At 43.1% G+C, this 22588-nt stretch overlaps 3 protein-coding genes across 7 annotated transcripts in view; 1 reads left to right on the forward strand and 2 right to left on the reverse strand.

Moving 5' to 3' along the window:
* LOC122615923 (mucolipin-3-like) lies at window positions 1-3883 on the reverse strand. Its single transcript, XM_043791101.1, has 3 exons — window positions 3259-3883; window positions 1709-2559; window positions 1-1569 (listed from the first exon to the last, which is right to left on the reverse strand). The coding sequence occupies exons 1-3, from the start codon at window positions 3625-3627 to the stop codon at window positions 831-833; spliced, it is 1959 nt and encodes a 652-aa protein (XP_043647036.1). The 5' UTR covers window positions 3628-3883; the 3' UTR covers window positions 1-830.
* Window positions 3884-4499: 616 nt separating this feature from the next.
* LOC122617057 (receptor-type guanylate cyclase Gyc76C) overlaps window positions 4500-22588 on the reverse strand; it is a 40093-nt gene continuing 22004 nt past the window's right edge. For 4 of the 5 annotated variants that reach the window (XM_043792723.1, XM_043792720.1, XM_043792722.1 and 1 more), the window contains 15 exons: window positions 12564-12789; window positions 11963-12160; window positions 11769-11834; window positions 10969-11181; window positions 10746-10900; window positions 10450-10672; window positions 10209-10380; window positions 9276-9436; window positions 8868-9158; window positions 8476-8808; window positions 8193-8358; window positions 7817-8123; window positions 7523-7751; window positions 7226-7390; window positions 4500-7149 (listed from right to left, as the gene is read on the reverse strand). In XM_043792723.1, coding sequence (XP_043648658.1) covers window positions 5422-7149; window positions 7226-7390; window positions 7523-7751; window positions 7817-8123; window positions 8193-8358; window positions 8476-8808; window positions 8868-9158; window positions 9276-9436; window positions 10209-10380; window positions 10450-10672; window positions 10746-10900; window positions 10969-11181; window positions 11769-11834; window positions 11963-12160; window positions 12564-12731 — 4575 coding nt within the window. In that variant the 5' untranslated portion in view covers window positions 12732-12789 and the 3' untranslated portion in view covers window positions 4500-5421. Of the gene's footprint in view, window positions 7150-7225; window positions 7391-7522; window positions 7752-7816; window positions 8124-8192; window positions 8359-8475; window positions 8809-8867; window positions 9159-9271; window positions 9437-10208; window positions 10381-10449; window positions 10673-10745; window positions 10901-10968; window positions 11182-11768; window positions 11835-11962; window positions 12161-12563; window positions 12790-22588 lie in introns of those variants that run through there. The other variant, XM_043792724.1, reaches the window with a different exon arrangement.
* On the forward strand, window positions 14909-16436 carry LOC122617063. The gene has a single exon (XM_043792735.1). It carries the CDS (start codon window positions 15428-15430, stop codon window positions 16235-16237), a length of 810 nt encoding a protein of 269 aa, XP_043648670.1. The 5' UTR covers window positions 14909-15427; the 3' UTR covers window positions 16238-16436.

Genomic DNA, 22588 nt, shown 5'->3' on the forward strand with positions numbered 1-22588 from the left:
TTGAGTTCTATAAACAGTTTATTGGGTTTATGGTTTTTGGTTATAAATACAAAGTTTTCCTTGTACACATAAAATAATGTTAGCTAATGTTTCCTTATCTATGGCTTATGAAAATGACACAAGTCGACAAAAATCGATGTCGTGTTATGCAGAACTAAACACTTTCTAAAATAACTATTTACTTAGGCTGCCTTTTTTTGTCGACCAGTGCAGTTCTATACAATGTGACTTCCAGATTTCTACGAAAACGCGATTCGGATGAATTCGTTCTTATGGAAGATCTTGATCAAGCCCATGTCGATATCCCTGACAAAAATAGCTCCCTCTATTATAATTTCCATTGTTCGCAAATTCTGATTCCGCATTATATCACACACTTAATATCTCTCGTTACAAAAACATATTTGCGGTTTTGTGGTTTCCCAACGCACAGCGTTGCTCGGTGCCTTTCCTTAGTTATTTGTCGGCTTTTACTTTCACAGAAATGGCAACAAATTCGCAATATAAATTGGTTTTTCTTTTTGGTCTAATATATTTTATAATTTATGTATTAAAGAAAAAAGCATTTTTGTCAAGAGTTATATTTCTGCAAGCCGAATTAAAGCCATTTCTTTGAAAGTTAAAATCGGAACATGCCCGTTGATTGTGACCAGAGCAGCTGCTTTTGGAATTTCTTATAGGTACGTACGTTATGGTTTCTCTTATCTCGGTTCAAGTGCTTTGGCAAACTAACAAACTAATACAAAAAGCTAACAACAAGTTTGACTACACACAAAAAGCTGACAAAACAAAACAGAATGAAGACTCGCGGGTCAACATGGCGCACCCAGTTACTTCATAATACTAGAAAGGCTGGTGTAACCACTGTTGGGCTGGGCGGGCTCCTGATGCCGACCGCACTGTCCACAGCAGCAAACGCTCTTTACCACGTCCAGGAAGCTCGTCTGGTCAAAGTCGTCCAGGTCGGTCATGAAGACACCGGAACTGATGTCCTCAGCAGTGCGAGTTCCGACAAATGCCTTGAGATCGGTGGTGGGAAAGCCATCTTTGTAATACGCCTTTATCGTATCGTAGGCATCCATTATGACGGCAATGAACAGCGACAGGACAACATAAATGTACAAGGATATGAACGAGTACAGGTAGATCTGGCAGAACCACCACAGCCAGGTGGCCTTGCTGGAAAGCGTGGCAAAGGTGGCAAACATATCATCACCGTTTATCAGCGCAAACAAGCACTCGGACGTTGTAGCCAGCGAACGGAACTTCATGTGGTAGGGTCCCAAGATAAGCCAGCCGCAGAACACAAATCCAGCATAGATCAGCAAGGCGGCGATAAGGAATCGAAGAATCTTTGGTGCTGCCTTTTTCAGCGTCAGTATCACAACGTTGTAGGTTTTGAAGAAGCCGAGGTAGCGCAGCACTCCAAACCAAACAAGCAGGTTGCCGATTCCCAGGAAAAGAGAGCAGGTATCCCATTGGTCCACCACTAAGTACCTCCCCTCGATTTGCTCTTTCAGAGCCGATCCAATGATCAAAAGGACGTCATTGAAAATAATCATTATGTACCTGCGAAAGTAAGACCGTTTATTATAGTTTGCAACTTTTCTGATCATTTTTGGGTTTACACTAGCTTAACCTTGAACATTATTGGCAATTCTTGTTCTGAAGATAGCCGGCGTTTTATAGCACAAAACAAAGGACTCACCAAAAATTAACGAATTCCAGTCGACCATCAAAGCTCAGCTCCTTGCCGAAATGCGAACGGAAAAAATTGACAGTTGTACATCTCAGCAGGTAAGCTCTCCACAAAGCCCTTGTACAGAGTGCAAAGGATAATGCGCAGGTTAGTAGGACGAATATGTTGAGTACGCTTCGCAGCATGGAATCGAAATTGGCCTCTGATATAAAGTCCGTGGCGCCGTGGCACTTGAGTCGCGTCGCCTCTGCATCAAGTGAGAGCAACATCTGCCCGTCGTGGTCTCGGTTGTTAAACATTATGGAAATGTCAAAACGAAAACAATCAGGAGCAGAAAGTGGCCCGCCGTTCGCCTTAAAATTCACCGTCTTTATCTTGAACGTCAACTGTGCGGAGACAAGAGATGCAAAATTGACCTCCACACCGCGCTGCCTGAGGTAATTCTCCACCCCAATGGTGGTAACGTTCGGCGGTAGTTGTTCGCACACCTCGTCGATGTGGGGGTCGAAAATGTAGGACTCATTAAAACCGAATATGGTGCCCTCTCTATAGTTTTGCAGGCAAAGCTTTAGTGGCGGCATTGTGTTGTTGGGTGTCGGGTAGTCGTATGGTCCAATAGATCGGCTCACATTGGCGTATCCATCAACCGCATACTGCACCGTGTCGAAGAACTCTGATTTTAGGTAAAGGGCAAAGGGACCCACAGCTGGCGGATAACTTTCCACCTCCCTGGAAGAATCCCAGCCGCGCAGGAATAGATGCGAGAAGGCAAATCGGTTATCACCCGTGTAGTTGATGTGGTTATACCGCGAGTGGGCAAAAAGGCACAGTTGCATCGTCACCAGAAAGATTTTTACAATCTGAAAATTAAACGGGTAAATTGCGAAAAAATCATAGTATAATTTGTAAAGTTTCTATTTGCCTTTGGACCCAGGCGACGGACCCTCTTTTGGTCAGCAGTTCAGAGATCTAGAAGCTAATCTATAAATAAACCCCGAATTATGCTAGGGCATGCGTCAGACTATATTTATTGGCTATCTGCAGAAAACCGAATTCAGTTTTAGACCATAAATGACTAGTAGTGAAAACTGTGATAACATTTTCGCCTTAATCATTACAAATCTCATTGTACCTAGCTCGAAAAAATCCCCTAGCACCGATGTTTATCGCATATTAAATAACTTTTTAGGTTGTACGAGTGCGCCCACACGCAGTATCTAGCCATAAAATTCTTGAATTTTCCCTTGCTTTGTTACGTATTGTGCTAACTATAGTTGAACCTTACAGATAAGGCATCGATAAGAGTGGAGAGGCTTAACAATGCAAGCAAAGTAATCAGACTGTGTTGACTATACCCTATTTTACATGCTCGATATCTAGACAAACATTAAAGCTCGGAGAAGGCTGATTAAAGGCGTCTGTAAATTGAGGAAAATGCCTAAATAAGTGGTTCGGATGTGTCACCCGAGTTCCGCCCCCAAAGCCCGCGCATCACGCGACATCAATTAAGCAGCATTTATCCAGATGAGAATTGCAAATGGAACCGGATGTGAACTCACCTGTACGACGAACTTGTAGGGAAATTTTCGCTTGGCCTGCCACTTCTCGATAGGGTTCATGAAGAAGAACTGAAGCTTCCTGCGCATTCGCTCCTCCTGGTAAGATGCAGCCGAGGATCCGGGGAACTCGGGCTGCTCCTCTTGGCCATTCACGGAGGGTGGAGCAGTGCCACTGCCCGCGGATATGGGCATTGGCACCACCGGGGCCACCGGAGTGGACTGCAGCTGCACCTGGCGTCGCAGTATCCTGGTGTTCACGTACTCCTCGTCGCTCTCCGGAGACTGCTGCTGTTGCTGCGCAGCCTCGTAGCTGTCCGTTCGGCGCTTGACGGCCGGAGCAGCCTGGGCTCCGGGACCGTAGCTCTGCATCTCGATGCGCTCCTCCTTCGTCGCGAGGTCAAGTCACCTGCGTTGTTGTTCTCCGTGCTAACTTTCTTCTGCCCGCCCAGTCGACATGCAAAAGAAGAATCCGCACAGGTGCAACAAGCAATCGGGGGAGAGGAGGTAAATATGTGTATTTTGCAATTAATACGCGACTCTTGCCAGCGAATTTAAATTAAATACTGGCCAAAAGACCACGAAAATTGCTTTGTTTTCAATTGGGCTAAACGATTATCGATGTTTACTCGATACCCTCGATTATTACAAATAGTGTGCAGCATCGATAGTTTCATGCAGACATCGATTATTTTCACTGCTTAAGACCTGTTTAGATTGACGCGCGCCTCTACATTAGAAGTCAAATATATTTTTTCTTCCATCCAGTTATTGTTTTGTAATATTCAAGAAATATGACGATTTTTTATTTTTGTATTTTGGAATTTCTTCAAATGGAACCTCCTTATTTTTAATCCACCAAATTTTGCTGTTTCTAACAAGATAGCTGCTAAAACCCCAGTTTTGACATTTTACATTATTGCTTACATCTAAGAGAAAACACTTATGTATACAGAAGTCAATCTGTGTCACTAATGCTTACTTATTTGATTACAAGTTATAAAATAAATTCTTGGCAAAAACCATAATCTGGGACAACATAGGACAGTACTCCCAGGAAAAAAACTGTTTTTGTTGTTCAAAGACGTATCATAATTCCAAATTGGAAGACTGAAAAGCCCACGAACTTCCGTTTAACTGTTCCCAGTGCGTAAATATTGCAAAGAGTTCCAATCCTGCCTTCAAATCGATGGCTTAAGTTGCACATACGAAGTTGCAGAGAAAAGTGATCAGTTATATATATGTAAGATTTTTAATAGTTTCTCTTTTGTATTTATATATGGCAAATTTAACAAATTTTCATTTAAAAATATACATACATACATACATACAGCTAAAACACCACTTATCGGGCGCCTTTTCGCACTTCTCTGCTCACAATTTGCGTTCAATTAATTAAAATTATTATTTTAACTTTAGAGACTTAAATATTACGTACAATCACACGCACTTAACTACGTACTAGCAAAACACATTGATACATTACAGTTTTCCACGCTTGTTTTGATTTTCAAATACATAAATTAACTAGTTTCTGTATTAAGCATAATTTGTTTGCTGCAGCACATCGTGTATGGAAAGCAAAAATTTCGATTACATTTACATAAAATATTTGATTTTGATTCTCCATTGTCGTATAAATATGTGTGTTGTGTTTATGTATTACATTTACAAACGTACATTTAGATGTGTGTGTGTGTGTTTATTTTACATAAAACAATAACTAGTCTGAAGACCTTGTGACTAGACGGTTTTTTCGGCTTCTCTAATATGTATGTATGTAGAGTTATAAAATATATGCTATGTATGATTCTCGCTTCAGCTTCTTCTCGCTTCTACTTCGGGATCGCAGGATTTTCCTCGAAAACTAATAAAAATAGTTGGGAAACCCATAGGACACATGGACTCCTGCAATGCCAGAGCGATCAAATAGTTAAGAACCGGCTGGTATATGTTTATAGGTGGATGACTTCCAACACAGACACACAATTCGTTCGATCCATACAAACTACAATACATAAAACAAAGAAGTAAGCCAAAAGACGATCGCTTCCTGCTCGACTCGGTTCCTGAGTAACTTTTTCATCTTTCTCATCCGGCTTATTTAGCTCATCCTGGTCATCCTGCTCCTTCTTCCTTAGTTTCTACACTGCCTTCTCCTTATCTCTACACTATGCTCTCACGATCCCGGGCTGCTGCTGATGCCGCCATATCCGTGAATCCGGTTCGTGCGCCGTGCACTCCGCTGGGCAGGATTCCCACTCGCCTAGCCTCGCCGCTGCGCACGCCGTTGCCCTTGAATATGTTAGTCATCCAGTTAGTCAGCTTGCTCCCACCAGCCGCTTTGGCTCCATGGTGCTGATTGGAGGAACCGCTGAAGAAGTCCAGACCTCCGGGGTGGCGGTTATCAATATCGGCGGCATAGCTCACGCAATTACCACCATGCCCACCGGGTCCATCCATGTGCTCCAGTGAGTGCCAGCGTTTGTTATGCGCCAGCATCTCCTCTGGCGGCACCGATAGCGATGCCTGACGTTGCAGCAAGGGCGACTCGAGATCATCCTCGACGTTTACTCCTCCATTGCAGTTATTGTTCAGATGCTTGGCGCAGTTGCTCCCACCCCCATCTCTTCCTACTCCGCCTCCTGCTGACCTTCCTGTAGGAACTATGCTATTCTGAGCGTTGGGAAAGCTGCCTGAATAGCGGAGAGCGGGCAGTTGACCGTTGTCGTGGCGCATCAGAAGGCCCAGCTCATCGTCGTAGCCATCGGTGGCATCCACCGGATTGGCGGTCATCTCGTCATCCAAATCCAGCTGACTTGAATGCACTTCACCGTTGGGATTCCCACTGATCAGCGATACACCTGTGTCCAGCGATCGGGAATTGTTCTTGGACAACTTCGAGGGCGGTAACTTTACCCTATCGTGCCGTTTGCGCAGCTGCTGCATGGGCATGGGATCTAGGGAGCGTGACTCCCGCAACAGCGTGTCTGCGGAGTCATCTTCGTTGTCTCCCAGTTGGGGTAACTGGGCAGCACTGATAATCCTGTGCGGCCGCACCATGGCCAACGGCTTGTGTAGTGCATTGGGCTGACGCACTAATCCAGATCCAGATCCTGACACTCCTCCCGATCCCCCATCCATATCACAGTTAGTTTCGTTTGTTACGGAATGATTCAGCGTGCTTAGCGAGGCCTGTGCGGATTCTAGGAGAGCTCCGCCCACGAAGTGCCCTGCGCCCAGCCCGTTGATGGAGGGTCGCTCTCGTTCCCTGTCTCGTTTGCTGACCATGCGCGGTGATTCCCTTACGGATCCCTGGAGGCTATAAGTTGATTCGCCGTCCATCGCCCTGGGGACTGTGCTTTGGCGTCTTGATCCAGTGCCGCAAAAGTGCATGGCCTGGATGCTTGGCTGACGGGAGTCGGGATTCAGCTTTGGACTCTTTCGAGGACGACTAAACAGCGGCGGCGGCATATCCATCATGTCCACCAGCTTCTTCTGTATAGCATTCTCATTGGCTCCGGTTAGCCACCATGTTACCACCTCGCCCTTGCCCTTCATATTGACCAGGCCACGTTTCTCGGTTATGTAGCCACCACCCAGTTTGTCCAGCGCCAGCTTGCACTTATTGGAAATGTGAATCTTTAGCGCCTCCCCGTTGCTCTCCATCCGGGACGCTGTATTCACGGTGTCACCAAAGAGACAGTACCTTGGCATGGTGAGACCAACCACGCCAGCTACTACCGGACCCGTGTGCATCCCAATACGCAGCTTCAGCGTCTCGTTGGGACGATGGGCTATGCGATGCTGCTTTACTGCGTGGAGCAGCTCCAGGGCCATCGAAGCTATTTCGCCAGCATGTCGATCTCCGTTTTTAATTGGCAGGCCCGAAACCTAAAAAATATATAGGGGAAAAGTTCGTGTTTTTAATAAGTCCCTCGAGTTATCTAGCATGAGTTATCTTACTTACCACCATATACGCATCTCCAATGGTTTCAACTTTGTACACATCATAGCCGCGTATGATGCGATCGAACACTGTGTAGAGATCATTCAAAAAGTTCACCACTTGCAGCGGTGTGCTCTCCGCCGACATTGCAGTAAAACCAACAATGTCGCTAAAATATATGGTGACCTAGGGATAGAATGAAATGTAATATATAATATGTTGATGCTGACTAAGTTTCAGAACGAGACCGGAAGCGGAATTGGAATAATGTTCAACCTATTACCGCGCGTTAAGGATTTATGGGCAAGTTTGACTTACCAAATCATAAGAAACCGGCTCGACGCCCTGACCCATGGTCAATTTTTCGGCCACCGACTGCGGTAGCATGCGATGCAAGAGATCCTCCGTTTTCATCTTTTCCTCGCACAAGAGACGCGTGCGCTCGGAGACAATATCCTCCAAGTTGTTGGCATACTTCTCCATCATTTCCATCATTTGATCCATGATGTTCTTGGTTTTTCCACCACGCATCTTTTTCAAGCGATTGCTAAACGCAGTCAAGAATAGAATATTATGTACCACTTCATTAACTCCGAAGTAAAAATATATTACCGTATGACACTGAATTCGGGCCGCTCTTCGGGATCTTCAGCCCAGCAATCCCTAATGCAGGCCAGAACATAATCCGGACAGGACTCGGCTTCTATGATGGACTCCACTTCTGGACGAAACGGATCCTCTCCCTTAAGCGGTAGCTTCTTGACATAGTCTACGATTTCCTTTGGTTCAAAGTTTATTTGTCCGAACGGACCCTTACGACTAAATATCTCGTACATGATGATGGCGAATGCATAGACATCGCCCTTCTGGCTGCCGTGAATGTGATTCCGTAGCAGCTCTGGAGCACGCCAAAGTTGATCTGGTAATAGGAAATAGTTGGCAAAAAGTAAGTTATTCTGTAAATGGGAATTATTCCGCAAAATCTTACTTCGATAATGCTGATGCTCCCCGATGGATTCGTTTTCGGCACACTGCCGCAACTCGTGCAGCCCGAAATCGGTGACTTGGAGCATCCAACGCGACGTGACCACACAGTTTGAGGATTTAAGGTTACCATGATAGACCAGCTGAGAGTTGTGTATATAAATCATGCCCTGCAAGAAATTAAAATATTAAGTTGTAAAAAACCGCTACAGAAAAATTTAATAGTAGACTACTTAAACAACGCTGTTATGCACGCTTTCTTTTTAAGAAATTGTAATACAATATACCTTTATGAGGTCGTGAATTAGCGAGGCGATGAATAGATCGTCTAACTTAATGTCTTCGTTCTCGATGATGTCGTAAAGACTGCCTTTGGCACAGTAATCGGTGACTAGAAGAATGCGTGTTGGCTCCACGCTGGCTCCAATGAAGCTGTTGATGTTATCGTGACGCAGTTCGCGCAACAATCGCATCTCCTTCATGATCTCCCTAGAAATATCTCGCTTCCGGGGGAATTTCAACTCCTTGATACGAACCACGGCACCGCGGAGGCGACCCGTGGAGGTAACAAACTGGTTGGTCCAACGGGAACCATAGCTCTGGGCACTCATCAAACTGACCTGTTGGGGAAAAACAATTCACTTATAAAGGTACAAGGATGATCACCATATCGACTTACTTTGCTCGGTGAGGAGACAATTTCGTTGCCAGAATAACCCTTTATTTCGTTTGGGTCGATCTTCCAGAGTAAACCCTCAATCTCCAACTCTATCTTCCACTTTCGATATATACTCATGGTGATTACACCTGAGCAGAAGAGCAGTACGCCCAAAACCACAGCGGCGACAGTGGACGTATAGTGGGTGTCGTCCTTTTTACAGAGCTCGTTAGCAAAACCACACATCGGTTCATCTACGGGCTTCTCCCCGCCCGATGGCCAATCTATAGAGCCATTGATGAGCTTGTACTCCTGTCGTATACAAAAAGAAATGAATGATAAGTTAAATGGAATTGTGTGGGAAACGCAAGATAAGCGGTAACCAATTGAAAGAAAGGCAAACTAAAAAAGAGAAGACGACTCACTCACTGGATGTTCTTCGCCTTGATGAAAGTATGCTACAGGAACCATGTGATAGTTACAGGGCATGTTGTTGGAATTATTCCACTTGTGGGGCTTGTAGGCCAGCACCGAAAAGTTACCCTCCGAATCGCCATACTGATCGATCTTAATTTTGGATCCAGTTATGCCTTTGGTGGAAAAAATTAGGAATTTTAGAGATATATTTATAACCGTTACTCGTAGAGTACCCGTATACTAGATTCGTTGAAAAGTATGTAACAGGGAGAAGGAAGCGCTTCCGATCATACAAAGTATATATATTCTTGATCAGGATCAATAGCCGAGTCGATCTGGCCATGTCCGTCTGTCCGTCCGTCTGTCCGTCTGTCTGTCTGTCCGTCTGTCTGTCCGTCTGTCTGTCCGTCCGTCTGTCCGTCCGTATGAAAGTCGAGATCTCAGGAACTACAAGAGCTAGCATTTTGAGAGTCAGCATGCAAACTCCAGAGACATAGAAGCAGCGCAAGTTTGTCGATTCATGTTGCCACGCCCACTCTAACGCCCACAAACCGCCCTAAACTGCCACGCCCACACTTTCGAAAAAAGTTATGATATTTTTTCATTTTTGTATTAGTCTTGTCAATTTCTATCGATTTGCCGAAGAACTTTTTGCCACGCCCACTCTAACGCCCACAAACAGCCCAAAGCTGCCACACCCGCACTTTTGAAAAAAGTTGTGATATTTTTTCATTTTTGTATTAGTTTTGTAAATTTCTATCGATTTGCCAAAAACCATTTTGCCACGCCCACTCCAACGCCCACAAACCGCCAAAAACATTCAGTGTTAAAAACTCTCCTTTGCACTTCAAGTAGCTGAGTAACGGGTATGAGATAGTCGGGGAACTCGACTATAGCGTTCTCTCTTGTTTTTGATTATTATAATTCGGTCAGTAGATAACTCACTCATGTAAGTACGGTTTTTGATTATGGTATCGATAACACGTGTTCCGTTGCTGGCCACCTCGAAGATCACCTCGTCGGTCAAAACTCGTGTCTCCTCCCGCAGCATTTTGTCCACAGCCCAGGAATACAGCTTTACCGAATCGTACAGGTACGCGGCATAGATCGATATGAACTAATCAGAAATGAAAAGAACAGATGGAATAAGTTTCAGCAAGGTTGACCCACATCATGGTGCAGTTACCTTGGTAAAATTACTCTCTACAAACAGCCTGGGAATTTCTAAATTGAACGGCGGCTTTGAGCTGTACTTTTGCACTTGTTTTGTAAACTGTATGTAGTCCTTTGTGGGAGGCGTGGATGCCACGACGAGAAGACTGCGGGCCATTTGATTGAAGTTTTCCGTGCTATGGCAACTGGACATTAAAGTTATTTGATCCACTCTACGCAAGTACTTTTCTGCCTCCCTGAAAAACAAGTTCAAAGAGGAATTTTTTTAGCTGCTAGTCGAAAAAGTGTTTATCTATGTTTATCAAGTACCTCTCGGAATATACCATCATGTCGACAAAGATCACCATATACTCGCCACGAGCAAACAGGCCAGCGGTCTCCATGGAGCTCATAAAGTCCACCAGACTATTGGCCCCCCCCAGGAATACGTAGATACGTGTGAGGTTCATGGTGTTTTGCACCAGCTGTTTGTGTAAAACATGAACTCATATAAATTAGATTACACTTCAGTTACATTTCAATCAGTCCTCACCTGGTACCAATACCCAGAACGACAGCAGTCCAGCATATGATCACAGCACTTGACGCGATTATCCATAAACGACTGTTTGTGGTTGATGGTCATGTTCCGCTTGATGGCCTGATCATTCAGCAGATCTGCTACAGGACCCCACACATCCTCGTACAGAATGGAGAACTTATTCCACGCATAATATCGAAGGAGGGCAAGCAGCGACTTAACGACCTGAAAAATACGAAATGCATAGTGTGCTTCAAGGAAAATGTCAAAGGATTAAGAGTTGGATATGCGGAGCCAGCAATCGACACACAAATCGACGGCTATTGTTTAGTTACGACATGGGATTGCATTCTAGGTGAACCACAACTGCGAATACTTTAAATACCTGTGAATACGGTGAATGCGGTAAATGGATTTTTCCATTTCCTCGGTACAATATGTCATACAAAGTTATGAGTTTTTCAAACTCGACCATTACCATAAAAATCATGTACTACATAACACTATTTTTCTCGGGTTTTTGTGTAGTTACCCTTACCTAACATATGTATGAATAATAAAAGTAAGTTAATCTCATTATTTTGTGTTCTTACAACCCGTTTCCTCTGGCAAAACATGGCATTTCTCGTAGCTTGCGGGCATACGTTTGCTTCTTTTGTCTTCCTCATTTTGTCGCTTCCTGTCCCCGGTTTGAGGATAATCCGAGGCTAAATGGCTGTACCTGTCGAGTCGGAAAGGCACCGCAAGGAACACCGCCCACCCACTCCACGACCCACCCATCCATCCACCTGTTGCTCCCGGCTCTTGCTCACCTGTGTATCTGGCGGCTCAGTGCGGGCGAATGTCGGTATGGCGGATGCACGGTACTCTGCACATTTCTGTAGAAGAGGGCAAAGCGAAAAAATAAGAAAACCATATAAGAACTTCGCTTGCATGAAAAATGTGGTGCGTGAAATTGTCTGCTCCCGCAGCGGGGCGCCATAAGTCATGCGCTTTAAATACATACGTAGGAAATCATTGGAATGTTTCGACTCTGCGAGACGATGGCCTCCACATAGCAAGGTCCTTCCGGCCCAAAAATAGTGGCGATGCCATCGCATATCATCTCGGTGATGGCCTTGGTGGCCAGTACCGTGTCCCCCTTGGTGTCATTCCAACGCAGATCCAGGTACACATTTGGCAGAAGATTGGGATCTTTGTTGACCTGTATCCGGACGGAAAATGAAAAACTTTAAATTACGAGGCACACTTCTATCTAAGAAAAGGTACAACTTGGGTGTCACAGATTGAACTTTCAGCGAGCAGTAAGCCTTGAAAACTCATTTGAACATTTGAAGGAAGTAGTATATAAGAATAATGCTTTAAATTTATAGATCTTAGTTAATCTACCATTTATTTTTAAGTACAGTATGTACTTTCAAATGTGAAAAAACGTATCTCTAAGAAATTCTTCTTTCAAAACTAAATGTTGCACCTCGTTAATTATTATTACTATTATACAAATATTGAACAGATTATAAATAATAATCTATAATATTTCCTTTCTTTTTGTCCAAATAGTCGGTATCACAAGTGCAACTCACAAGTAAATCTAAGCCTGTACTTACCTCATCCAGGGCCATAGTCAGGGCACCGGAAATGGCCAGTCCCTGACGCGTCTTGAGATCGCCAGTGAGTGCCGTTAGGTAGCCGACTGTGAGGACGGTGCGATGATTGCTACAGTCGCGGACCGCCACCGACAGCAAGAGTAGTAGATTAAAGGGCCAACGCGTCATGGCCCCTTAGGCCGGGGCCGTTCAGCGCGACGCCTATGGGTCCCAACGGATTCTCACACTGCAATGAACGGAGGAGAAGGATCAGTTGAGAGCAGGACCAAGAACAGGCACAAGCACAGGCACAGGAATAGGAACAGGAACAGGAACAGGACCGAAGCAAAGCTAAGTGAGGATGCAATTGAAACTGCCAAGGACCCCTTTGCATAATAAAAATGCATGTTTGACAAAGGCAAACACAAATAGAAAACAGCATTTCAGACACTTGGCTTGATTCAGACGAAAGAGCTGCAAGGCAGAGAAGCTGGAAAGCAGCAGACCGACTGTCCAGAACACAGAGAACAAATGATGGCAGGATCTATTATTGAAGCCTCTGAAATACATATAATTTTTTAAAACCACTTTTGAGTCCGTTCAAAGTATCTATAAAAATTTAATAAACTATAGAAATTCGATTATATGCTTTTGAGTAAATACAAAACCAAGTTAAGGATGAAGCAAGGTGAACATTTTTCTCGGTTTATCAATAAGCTGGAGCTGCTGAGTGTCGGAAAGGACGCAAAGCGAAATGACGTTGGGTGTGCTCCAACAGGCAACAGGATGCCAAGCAAGTGCCCACGCAGGGAAATGTCAAATGTTGGAATGACCAACTTCAATATCGTTGACCACTCGTCGGCAGCCGAAACGAGCTTAGGAATTTTTTAATTAGTTTGTTCAGTTCAGTTCTTCGCCATGGGAATTAGGAGCGAATCACTGATAAGTAGCTTACTGCAGAGGCCACTTTCGGCCAGGAATGCCATATATCCTCCGGAATAGAGGCCTGTATTGTGGAGCGCACAGCTTGTTATTATTAATTATGCATGCGTTGATTTTGCCATTATGCAATTTCGTTTGAGGCATTAAATATATATTGCCGGCGATTTTGTTTCAGACATTTGTTTGTTATTATCCCTGCCCACGCGAACACAACCCCCATCCACTTTCCCCACAACATTGTCCTGATTGTTTGCGCTAAAGTGAAAGCTTATTCCATGGGATTGGATTACTCAACTGTTCGGTCGGATAATGGCGTTCATCCTTGTTTGTTTTTTTTTCCAACAGGCTCACGTGTAAGTTTAATTAAAAGAATAAAGGAAATGCGAAAGCCAGTATGAAACGAAATATAGGGCAACAATCTGATTATAATACTGAAATTTAATTTCTGTTAAATTAAGAGAGGCTACCACAAACCAATACGACATCGGGGTGATACAGCAAACATTAAATCTCCCTCATTAAAATAAATAGAAAATTAATTGATATCAATGTCTGTTGATATAAATATCTCAGAATGTCATTATTAATAAAAGGTCAGAAAAAAAGCAATGCAACCTAACATTAATATAAAACTTAAAGTCAGAAGAACATTAAGGCCACACAACTAAAATATGTGCATATATCTTTAAGAAATGATTAGAGACATAGGAAAACGAATCACTGCATTCAATGTCTAAATTAGGATTTAGGAATTCATGAAATTTCCTGATAATTTCGAACAAAAGTATTAGAGGAATTAAGAATGTTGCCACTTAGACGGGTAATCTTTAGAGCACCCCAATCTCAATCAACAACAATCGACGAAATGCTCACACAGTCATAAATTTGCATTTTCGACACACTTCGCATACCATATCTGTTTTTTCAAGCTGTATATTTGTCAATGTTGCAATTTAAAATTAGAACTGCTTGGCAGGGCTAGCTAAATTTCGGCGCCACTGATAAATATTTGCGCACCATTTTGACACAATGCGAAACGCGCTTCCAAGAATGGGACTTGAATACAGTTATGTGTGGCTAAAGCGGAAATAGTCTTTCCCAGAATTAAGATTAAGAGATCTTCTTATTTTATACCTAGATTGTTCTATGAATTTAATTATTTAAGTTACTAGTTCTTGTTACTTGTTCTGCTGCTTTGAATATACTCGTTCAATGGATGCTGCAAAATGGGTTTAGCAAAGATATAATGCCACATATCGGATCTTTAAAAATCTCTGCCACCTAAACATAAATATTTGTAGAAATATTTAAATATTGGCACAATTTAAAGGGTTGGGAAATGAAGCCTACATTACAACTATTTTAAATGGAAATAATAATCAAGAACGTTAAATTCAATACTCAGAATGTATCAGTACCTTTTAAAATTGCGTCAGATACGCACTCATTTTCATAATCAGATCCCCGTAGGTCTCAAATCTCACATCATGTTCGTTATTTGTCAGCTGTTGGTCTAGAAATTTGTTGTCTTTCCGACTCGAAAGTTTTCACCTTTACCCGTCGAACGCTCCTCCGGCAAAAGACACTCAAAATTCAATGTTTGCTTGAAATCCAAAACCCGTGCTTAGAGCGTAGTGGAGTGCAGAGGAGTTGCCGCAATCCTGAGTTCGATCCCAAGTCCGAGGACAAAGTGCTGCTGACGGGATCGATCCCCAGATCCCCAAATAATCCATCTCCATCCCCACACGTGCGCCTTAAAGCCGAGGGGTGGTCGCACTCGTGAACTATGTGACAGCGGCACTTCGGAGACAGCGCCAGGGCCGGGTTTACCACTGGGTCTCCGGAGCACCAGGATCCGGAAACGCAACCTGAGATCAAGACGTCGCAGTACACAGGATCCGAGGAGCAAGAACCGATCTCCGGGCGATAAAAAACCCGGCGCCATGGCCATTCACGAGCAGATCGACAACCTGAACATCTGGTGGTTCCCGCGCGACTTCTGTCAGTCTCGATTCGGAGAGTACCAGCAGAGCGGCACCAATTCCTGCACCCTCATTTCCCTGCTTCTGGCCGACAAAGTGGCCAAGGCGGAGAGATTCTATCACAGGGTCTCCGATCTGCCGTTGCGGGGATGGGAGCTCTTCGGTAACGCCATTAACGACGGGAACAACGTCTACCACAATGTGATTACAGCTAACACGCCGCACTCCAGGAATCTCAACCTCAATATTCCGGATGCGATCGCCGCCATTCGGTCGCAGCACAAGATGAACTTCCGGCTGGAGGAGTGGTTCTACACGCACATGGAGGCCGATCCCAGCAGTCCCATGTACAACCGGAACGTGGCCGTGCAGCTGTCGCGGATTTTTCAGATCACGCTGCAGGTTTTCCAGCAGGCCAGCGTGAGGGACAATATACCCACGAACCTCTTCGCGGCCATCATTGCGGACAGTCGAACGGTGATGGTGACCTTCGATTTCCGGGCCTCGATCGTCGCCCTCTTCGACTCCCACAAACACGGACGGGATGCGGGCGCCGTCTTCGCCCAGTGCACGCTCCAGAGCATGGACGACTTGCTCTTCTGGTTCATCAGCATGTTACACAACGTCTACTCCAGCCGGCCCTCACTCTTCGAAATCTCCTTCCTCAGTTCTCAACCGGGGGTGGCCAAGCGCATCCCGCCGGCCATCAAAAAGATTGCGGGAGACCTGAAGAAGCCGGTTAAAATGAACATCCCCAGGCCATCGCATTGATCATATTGGCAGTTTCACTAGCACCTTATTTACATTCAAGGACGTCGATCTAGGCGCGGGCAAACATTTCGGAACCCATTTCTGGGACTATTTACGGTCAAAATCTCAAGTTTACTATAGCCAAATTTGTGTTTTAAGCGTTTAGAAATTAAATTCCAAATTCTCAGTTGACCATTAACTAATAAATAACGAACGCCAATTTGCATTGTTTCCTTAAGACAGATTTAGCTAGAGTGTAAATATAGAGGTAATCTTCAGTAATGTATTGAATCAAAATCTGTTCATGAATATAAATTGCGATACCCATTGCTTGCAGGGTAAATGGGTATAAACGATTGGTTGAAAAGTATAAAACGGTAGAAGGAAAGGCACCAACCCTACAAAGTTTAATTTTTACTAATCATAATTAATATTCGATTCAATCGCTCCATGTCCGTGTATCTGTCCGTATAATCATCGAGATCTCAGGAACTATAAGAATTGGCAAGAACTAAGCATTCAGACAAAACCCTGCATCAGATCTAGCGAAACCTTAACCGCCGCTAGGTGACTCTCGTGTGCACATCTCCATCTCCCTCTACAATATTTTGACTAAGTAACAGGTATCAAATAGTCGAGAGAGAAGACAATAGTGTCGTGTCTCTGTCATTTAATTAAAAATTGCATTAAAAAGCAGCCAGCGCGAAGTTAATCGTCGGATTTAAGGAAAGAACATAAGATACTTTTGCAAGTCACCTTATCAACTTTCAATGTGCCAAGTGCCGCGTTTTCATTCTAAAATTCCAATACGCAATTGTACTGTTACCCCTCACTTTTGCGCAGCTGGTCATGTACAAGTGAGCGGATGAAAAATTAAACTCCTAATTAACGCTGAACTAAATAATGATATTAAAAATTATTTAAGTGTGAGCACGTATTTACCTTTCTGTTGATATTTGCCTATTTTCTATTCCTCTTACCTAATTACACTTGAGTAAACAATTAGTTCGGGAGAGCCGAACATCTGCGTGGGTGATTTTGTACTTATGTTGCTGTGGGCTGTTTGCTTTTGGCCTCCCTGCTAACCGAAAATCGAGTGGCTTTAATAACAAAAGCGCAAAAGCTAAAGTTTAACTTTGTAACGGGAATCGAGTGGGTATGCGGTGCGCGTGTGGCACTGCCGTATTTTTCTCGACTTCTAATCAAAATGAGTTAAATAAACACATAACGTAACCTATTAAGAACTTAGTACGTGACAACAATTTAAATATTTATAAAGTAAACAGAGAGTGCGAGAGAGAGATAGAGAGGACAGGAGAGAAGAGAAGAGAGGAGGAGGAGACGCTTCTAAAAATAGAATCACATATCAAAGAAAATATGAGAAACAAATCGAAAACATAGCCGCAAGACGTGATAAAACGTTTAACGTTAAATGTGAAAAGCAGCCGGAGAGGCCAAAACAGAGAAATAGAGAAAATGAGAGAGGAAATCGTAGGGAGAGAACGTGCAACTGAGTTGTAATCAACAAATAAAGAGCTACAAGTTGTGTAATGTGAAAATACAAAAAATCGCGTAGCCGCAACGTGGGTCGCAGTTAACATGATGCTCTCTTTTTATCTTGCTCTCTGGCTGTCTCCATCTCGCTCACTGCACCCGTCCTCTCTGTCGCACAGCGCAACAAGTTGCAGTGGGATTTTTTTTGTAGGGGCGGGGAATCGTCTTTATTGCACTTTTCAGACGAAGTTGTTTGCTGCTGCACGTGTGTATACACATACTAACATATAAATTGTCTGGTTGTCTAAAAATAAAACCTGCATACTAAAAATAGAAACCAGACGCGAACACGAAAATCCATTGGCCGTTGGATAAACCAACACGACATTACATTGCACATATTTCGACAAACAAACAACACCAAGGGGGCTCCCCGCAGGCAAGTGGGGGAAGTAGCGATGTTCGAGGAACCAAAAATCTAAGGGTTTCCTAGGGGGGTCATATATAAACACAAATATCACGCACCATCACAATGTGCGTGCCTCTGCCGCCGACAATTGTCATCGAGTACACTCATTGACTCACTGCCGTGTTTAAAGTCCTACATCACACGCCTTTCCACATCACCTCATACCACAGCACCATTCTCAGTTTCACTTCCAATTCAATCTCGCATCTGTCAGAACGATTGTTTTCTTTTTTATTCATTTTTATCGCCAAGCTCAATAAATAGAAAAAACAAGCGCTAGACAATTACGCCTTTTATGTTTCCCTGATGCTTTAAAAAAGGTATTGACATCAAATAAAAATTAAAAAGTTGCTTAATTTTTATTTGGGTATATTTACCTTATAAAGCCCAAGCCAAAAAAGTGTAGCTTGCTTTTCAGGGACATCCACATTTTTTCGCACTTTTGGACCCTTTTAGTTAGTCATGTATAACTAAGAAAAGTCCATATGAATGCCAGTAGATTCCCTTACAATCCACCCAACCTACATGTTCCTAACAATATAAAGAAATCTAAAAAATACCAACAGCTGCTGATAAAAGCAAGCCATCGTAGAACTTTAAATTCCCCTACGAGATTCAATTTATTTTCGATTTGCGATTATTTGTTATTCGCCTCGGTGGCACAATCAGTTCAAGGACAGTTCCACACCCACAGAGACAACCATTTAAATCCGCTGGCTGCTATCAATCATCAACAAGTTAACCCCACAAGCGGAGACCCCAACAAACCCGTGGCACAAAAACTGTCGCACAATGAAACATTATCTCACCACACAGAAACCCGCACGTGGAGAGTCTCGGAAAAAGGGTTCAAAGGCCCCTATGAATGGGTTGAGATGGGGCTATTGGGCCTTAAATGGGCCCCCATTAGTTTGATTATCGAGCCCAAATGTGCAATTTGATTTCATCGTCCTTCGAGACGCTTTCAGCGAGCGAGAGCCCATGTGAGAGGGCCATTTCTAATTAGAAGTTTGGGGAAAAGGGACTCCAATCCAATAATAAGAAGTGACGGACGAGCCTTTAAATTTACGCCTCAATGGGTAACTGAAAGTTGAGCGGCGATGCGGAACGGGACAGGAGGAGACAGGACCCTGTCAAATGTGTATGACAAATGAATGCCCATCTTGGCCCGGTCATAGGAGCTCCATCGCCGCAAGGACACTCCGTGCAACAGGACGAAGGATTGGCCTTTTCAGGACGGAGTCTTGCGAAGCCGACAGCTCATGACGGGCAAGCTGATTGAATTGCCAATGGTCGCAAATAGTAAGCAAAATGTAAAATAACAGCTAGAACAAAAAAAAGTAGTATTCGCACATCTAATAATAAAACTGTGCTTAAATTGATGTTATTATGTTTTATAAGCTTTATTATACCCGTTACTCGTAGAGTAAAAGGGTATACTAGATTCGTTGAAAAGTATGTAACAGGCAGAAAGAAGCGTTTCCGACCACATAAAGTATATATATTCTTGATCAGGATCAATAGCCGAGTCGATTTGGCCATGTCCGTCTGTCTGTCTGTCCGTCTGTCCGTCTGTCTGTCCGTCCGTATGAACGTCGAGATCTCAGGAACTATAAAAGCTAGAAAGTTGAGAATAAGCATACAAACTCCAGAGACATAGACGCAGCGCAAGTTTGTCGATTCATGTTGCCACGCCTACTCTAACGCCCACAAACCGCCTAAAACTGCCACGCCCACACTTTTGAAAAAGGTTTTGAAATTTTTTCATTTTTGTATTTGTCTTGTAAATTTCTATCGATTTGCCAAAAAACTTTTTGCCACGCCCACTCTAACGCCCACAAACCGCCCAAAGCTGCCACGCCCACACTTTTGAAAAATGTTTTGATATTTATTCATTTTTATATTAGTCTAGTAAATTTCTATCGATTTGTCAAAAAACTTTTTGCCACGCCCACTCTAACGCCCACAAACTGCCAAGAATCGCTTCCTTCTGCCTGTTACATACTTTTCAACGAATCTAGTATACCCTTTTACTCTACGAGTAACGGGTATAAAAATGTTTTAAAATTTTTTCATTTTTGTATTAGTCTTGTGCATTTTTATCGATTTGCTAAAAAACTTTTTGCCACGCCCTTTATAACGCACACAAACCGTCAAAAACTGTCAGTGATGAAGACTCTTCTTCACGCTTCCACTAGCTGAGTAACGGGTATCAGATAGTCGGGGAACTCGACTATAGCGTTCTCTCTTGTTTTGAATTAAATATTTTGATAATCGAGTGTGATTGCCTCCATTCAACCCACCTTCCAGAATATTGAAATTACAGATTTCTTATTTCTCCCACAGCTCGGATTTTTGAACTGAAACAGTTTTCAGAACGTTCTCCATCTCTATGGCACTCTGCAATCATATTATAACACAAACAAAATCTCCCCTTCATTTCACAAACATTTTCCACCTCTATCTCCTGGGTCGCAAAATCCGTGATTCGAATTGAAAACGAGCATCAATACCCAAATACAACCAGCATGAAATTTGTTGAATGAAAGTGAACAGAGTTCGCCAACAATAACAGTTTCATGGAAAGCAATCAGGGAAAACAAATGATGCTTAAACTTGAATTTGTCCATGATAAAAATTCAAATAGAAAAAATATACAAAAGGATGAGACCATTACTTACGTATTTTCATTACTTATTTTCCTCAGCTCGTCAATAATGGCTGATTGGTGGTGTTGAGTGATGTATTTACTTTCTTAGTCAATTAAAAGCGTTCACTACTGATGACGCTACTGAAGACTATGAACTTTTTAGACTTTTACCCATCATGGCTCACCGAACCATCATACCCTTGAACTTTTAAAGTAAGGGGCAAATAATCCTAGTTAACGTCATTTTTGAGGTAATGGAAGAACCAAAATGGTAATCGAAAAATCTAGCGAAAAAGTGAAAGAAAAACCCATTTTCGCTTTTCCCAGAAAAAATATACATTTGTTTTAAATTCTTTGATGACCATAATGCTGAGACACTTTTTTGGCTTGAATAAATTAAAGGTTGAATAACGATGTTCAATTCTCTTTTTATTATTCGAGAGTACTGAGTAAAATTCAAAATATAAAAGCGACTAAGTCCATTCTGCTTAACGTTCTCTATTTTGGGATGAATTTTAATCCGTCTTAAGTTTCTTCATTATTATTTTCATTGCTGAAATATGATGACATTTAAATCGCACAACTTTACTTAAAATTTTCTCTTGAAGCCAAATTACGCATACCAACAGCTTGTCAATATATATACTTAAATATAAATGAATAGACAAATCAAGAAAATACAGTGCTTCGAAATAAAATGAATTTCATATGAAATTTGAAGCAAATTGTTAGGGCTTCGAAGTGAAATTAGTCTCCTAATTTACTTTCTCATTGTTGTTAATTATCCATCCAACCCGCCATAGCACACATCAAAATGAGTTTCTCAGTGGAAAAGTGTTTCCATTTAAGATCATTCTTCGCCTGGTTGAGTTGAAATGAGGACGAGAATGTGGCAGCATTGTCAGCACATGTGTTACAAACCGAAATTTCACTTTCAAAGAGACCAAAAGCGACACTGATGATGATGAGGCCGGGTTATGGAAAAGGGGAGCTGTGGGATGCCTTAGTTGCAGCTCCAACTGAAACTTCATCCCCTCTGCAGCCCCTGAGCTCATTCCATTATGAGGCGCCGTTTTGCTGTCCGTAAAAGGAGACAACCCATGACGGCAGCTTTGGCATTTAACAAGCAAGGCACAGCCCAAACGAAGCCACAAAGAGAAAGACACAAGTGCACTGCAAACAATTCATGGGCAAAAGTGCTTAAAAGCAGTGGAAATCCATTTACTAGCAATGTTGATGTACATCAAGAGAGTTCAATTCTGTCTTCCCAAAATATAAGGAGATAGTACTCTTAAGATTCCTGAAAACTTTTGAACTATCAGGATCATTGTAGATCGACTTTTTCTATAGTGATCAAGAACATAAATCGACACTTCACAGAAGCCAATGCCATATATGCATCCATGTTTCTCTAATACTAGGAAATCCAAAAAGAAAGAAAAACAATTTTTAAAATAGCTTATTCTCGAAGTGTAGAGAGAAAACCGCGATAAGGATAGGAGAGGCGTTCCGACTGGTCCTAACCATTACTGGGCAGCGGGTCCGAGCTGCAGCTTTGGGTCGTGTGAAAGTGAAGGGCTTGCAGTGACTTCTGAGGTCGTTGCCAAAAATTGTGCTGAGTTGAACTCTGCCGCGAAGTGAAACATTTATGAGCGGCGGAGCTATGAGGAGTTATGAGTGGCGGAGGAGCCTGCAATCTGTGCTGGTGCGGCCATTTCTGTCTCCGCTCGGACCCTCTCGCTTCCTCTCGGATTGTCAT

Source organism: Drosophila teissieri, chromosome 3L, assembly GCF_016746235.2.
Source record: "Drosophila teissieri strain GT53w chromosome 3L, Prin_Dtei_1.1, whole genome shotgun sequence".
Taxonomy (NCBI): domain Eukaryota; kingdom Metazoa; phylum Arthropoda; class Insecta; order Diptera; family Drosophilidae; genus Drosophila; species Drosophila teissieri.

What these genes read in the sequence shown, in the direction of transcription:
- LOC122615923 (XM_043791101.1), bottom strand. Translation starts at nt 3,627, where the DNA reads ATGCAGAGCTACGGTCCCGGAGCCCAGGCTGCTCCGGCCGTCAAGCGC. An exon ending in CCTACAAGTTCGTCGTACAG is followed by an intron (nt 2,560 to 3,258) that starts GTGAGTTCACAT and finishes TTTAATTTTCAG; the next exon opens with ATTGTAAAAATCTTTCTGGT. An exon ending in CTGGAATTCGTTAATTTTTG is followed by an intron (nt 1,570 to 1,708) that starts GTGAGTCCTTTG and finishes TTACTTTCGCAG; the next exon opens with GTACATAATGATTATTTTCA.
- LOC122617063 (XM_043792735.1), top strand. Translation starts at nt 15,428, where the DNA reads ATGGCCATTCACGAGCAGATCGACAACCTGAACATCTGGTGGTTCCCG.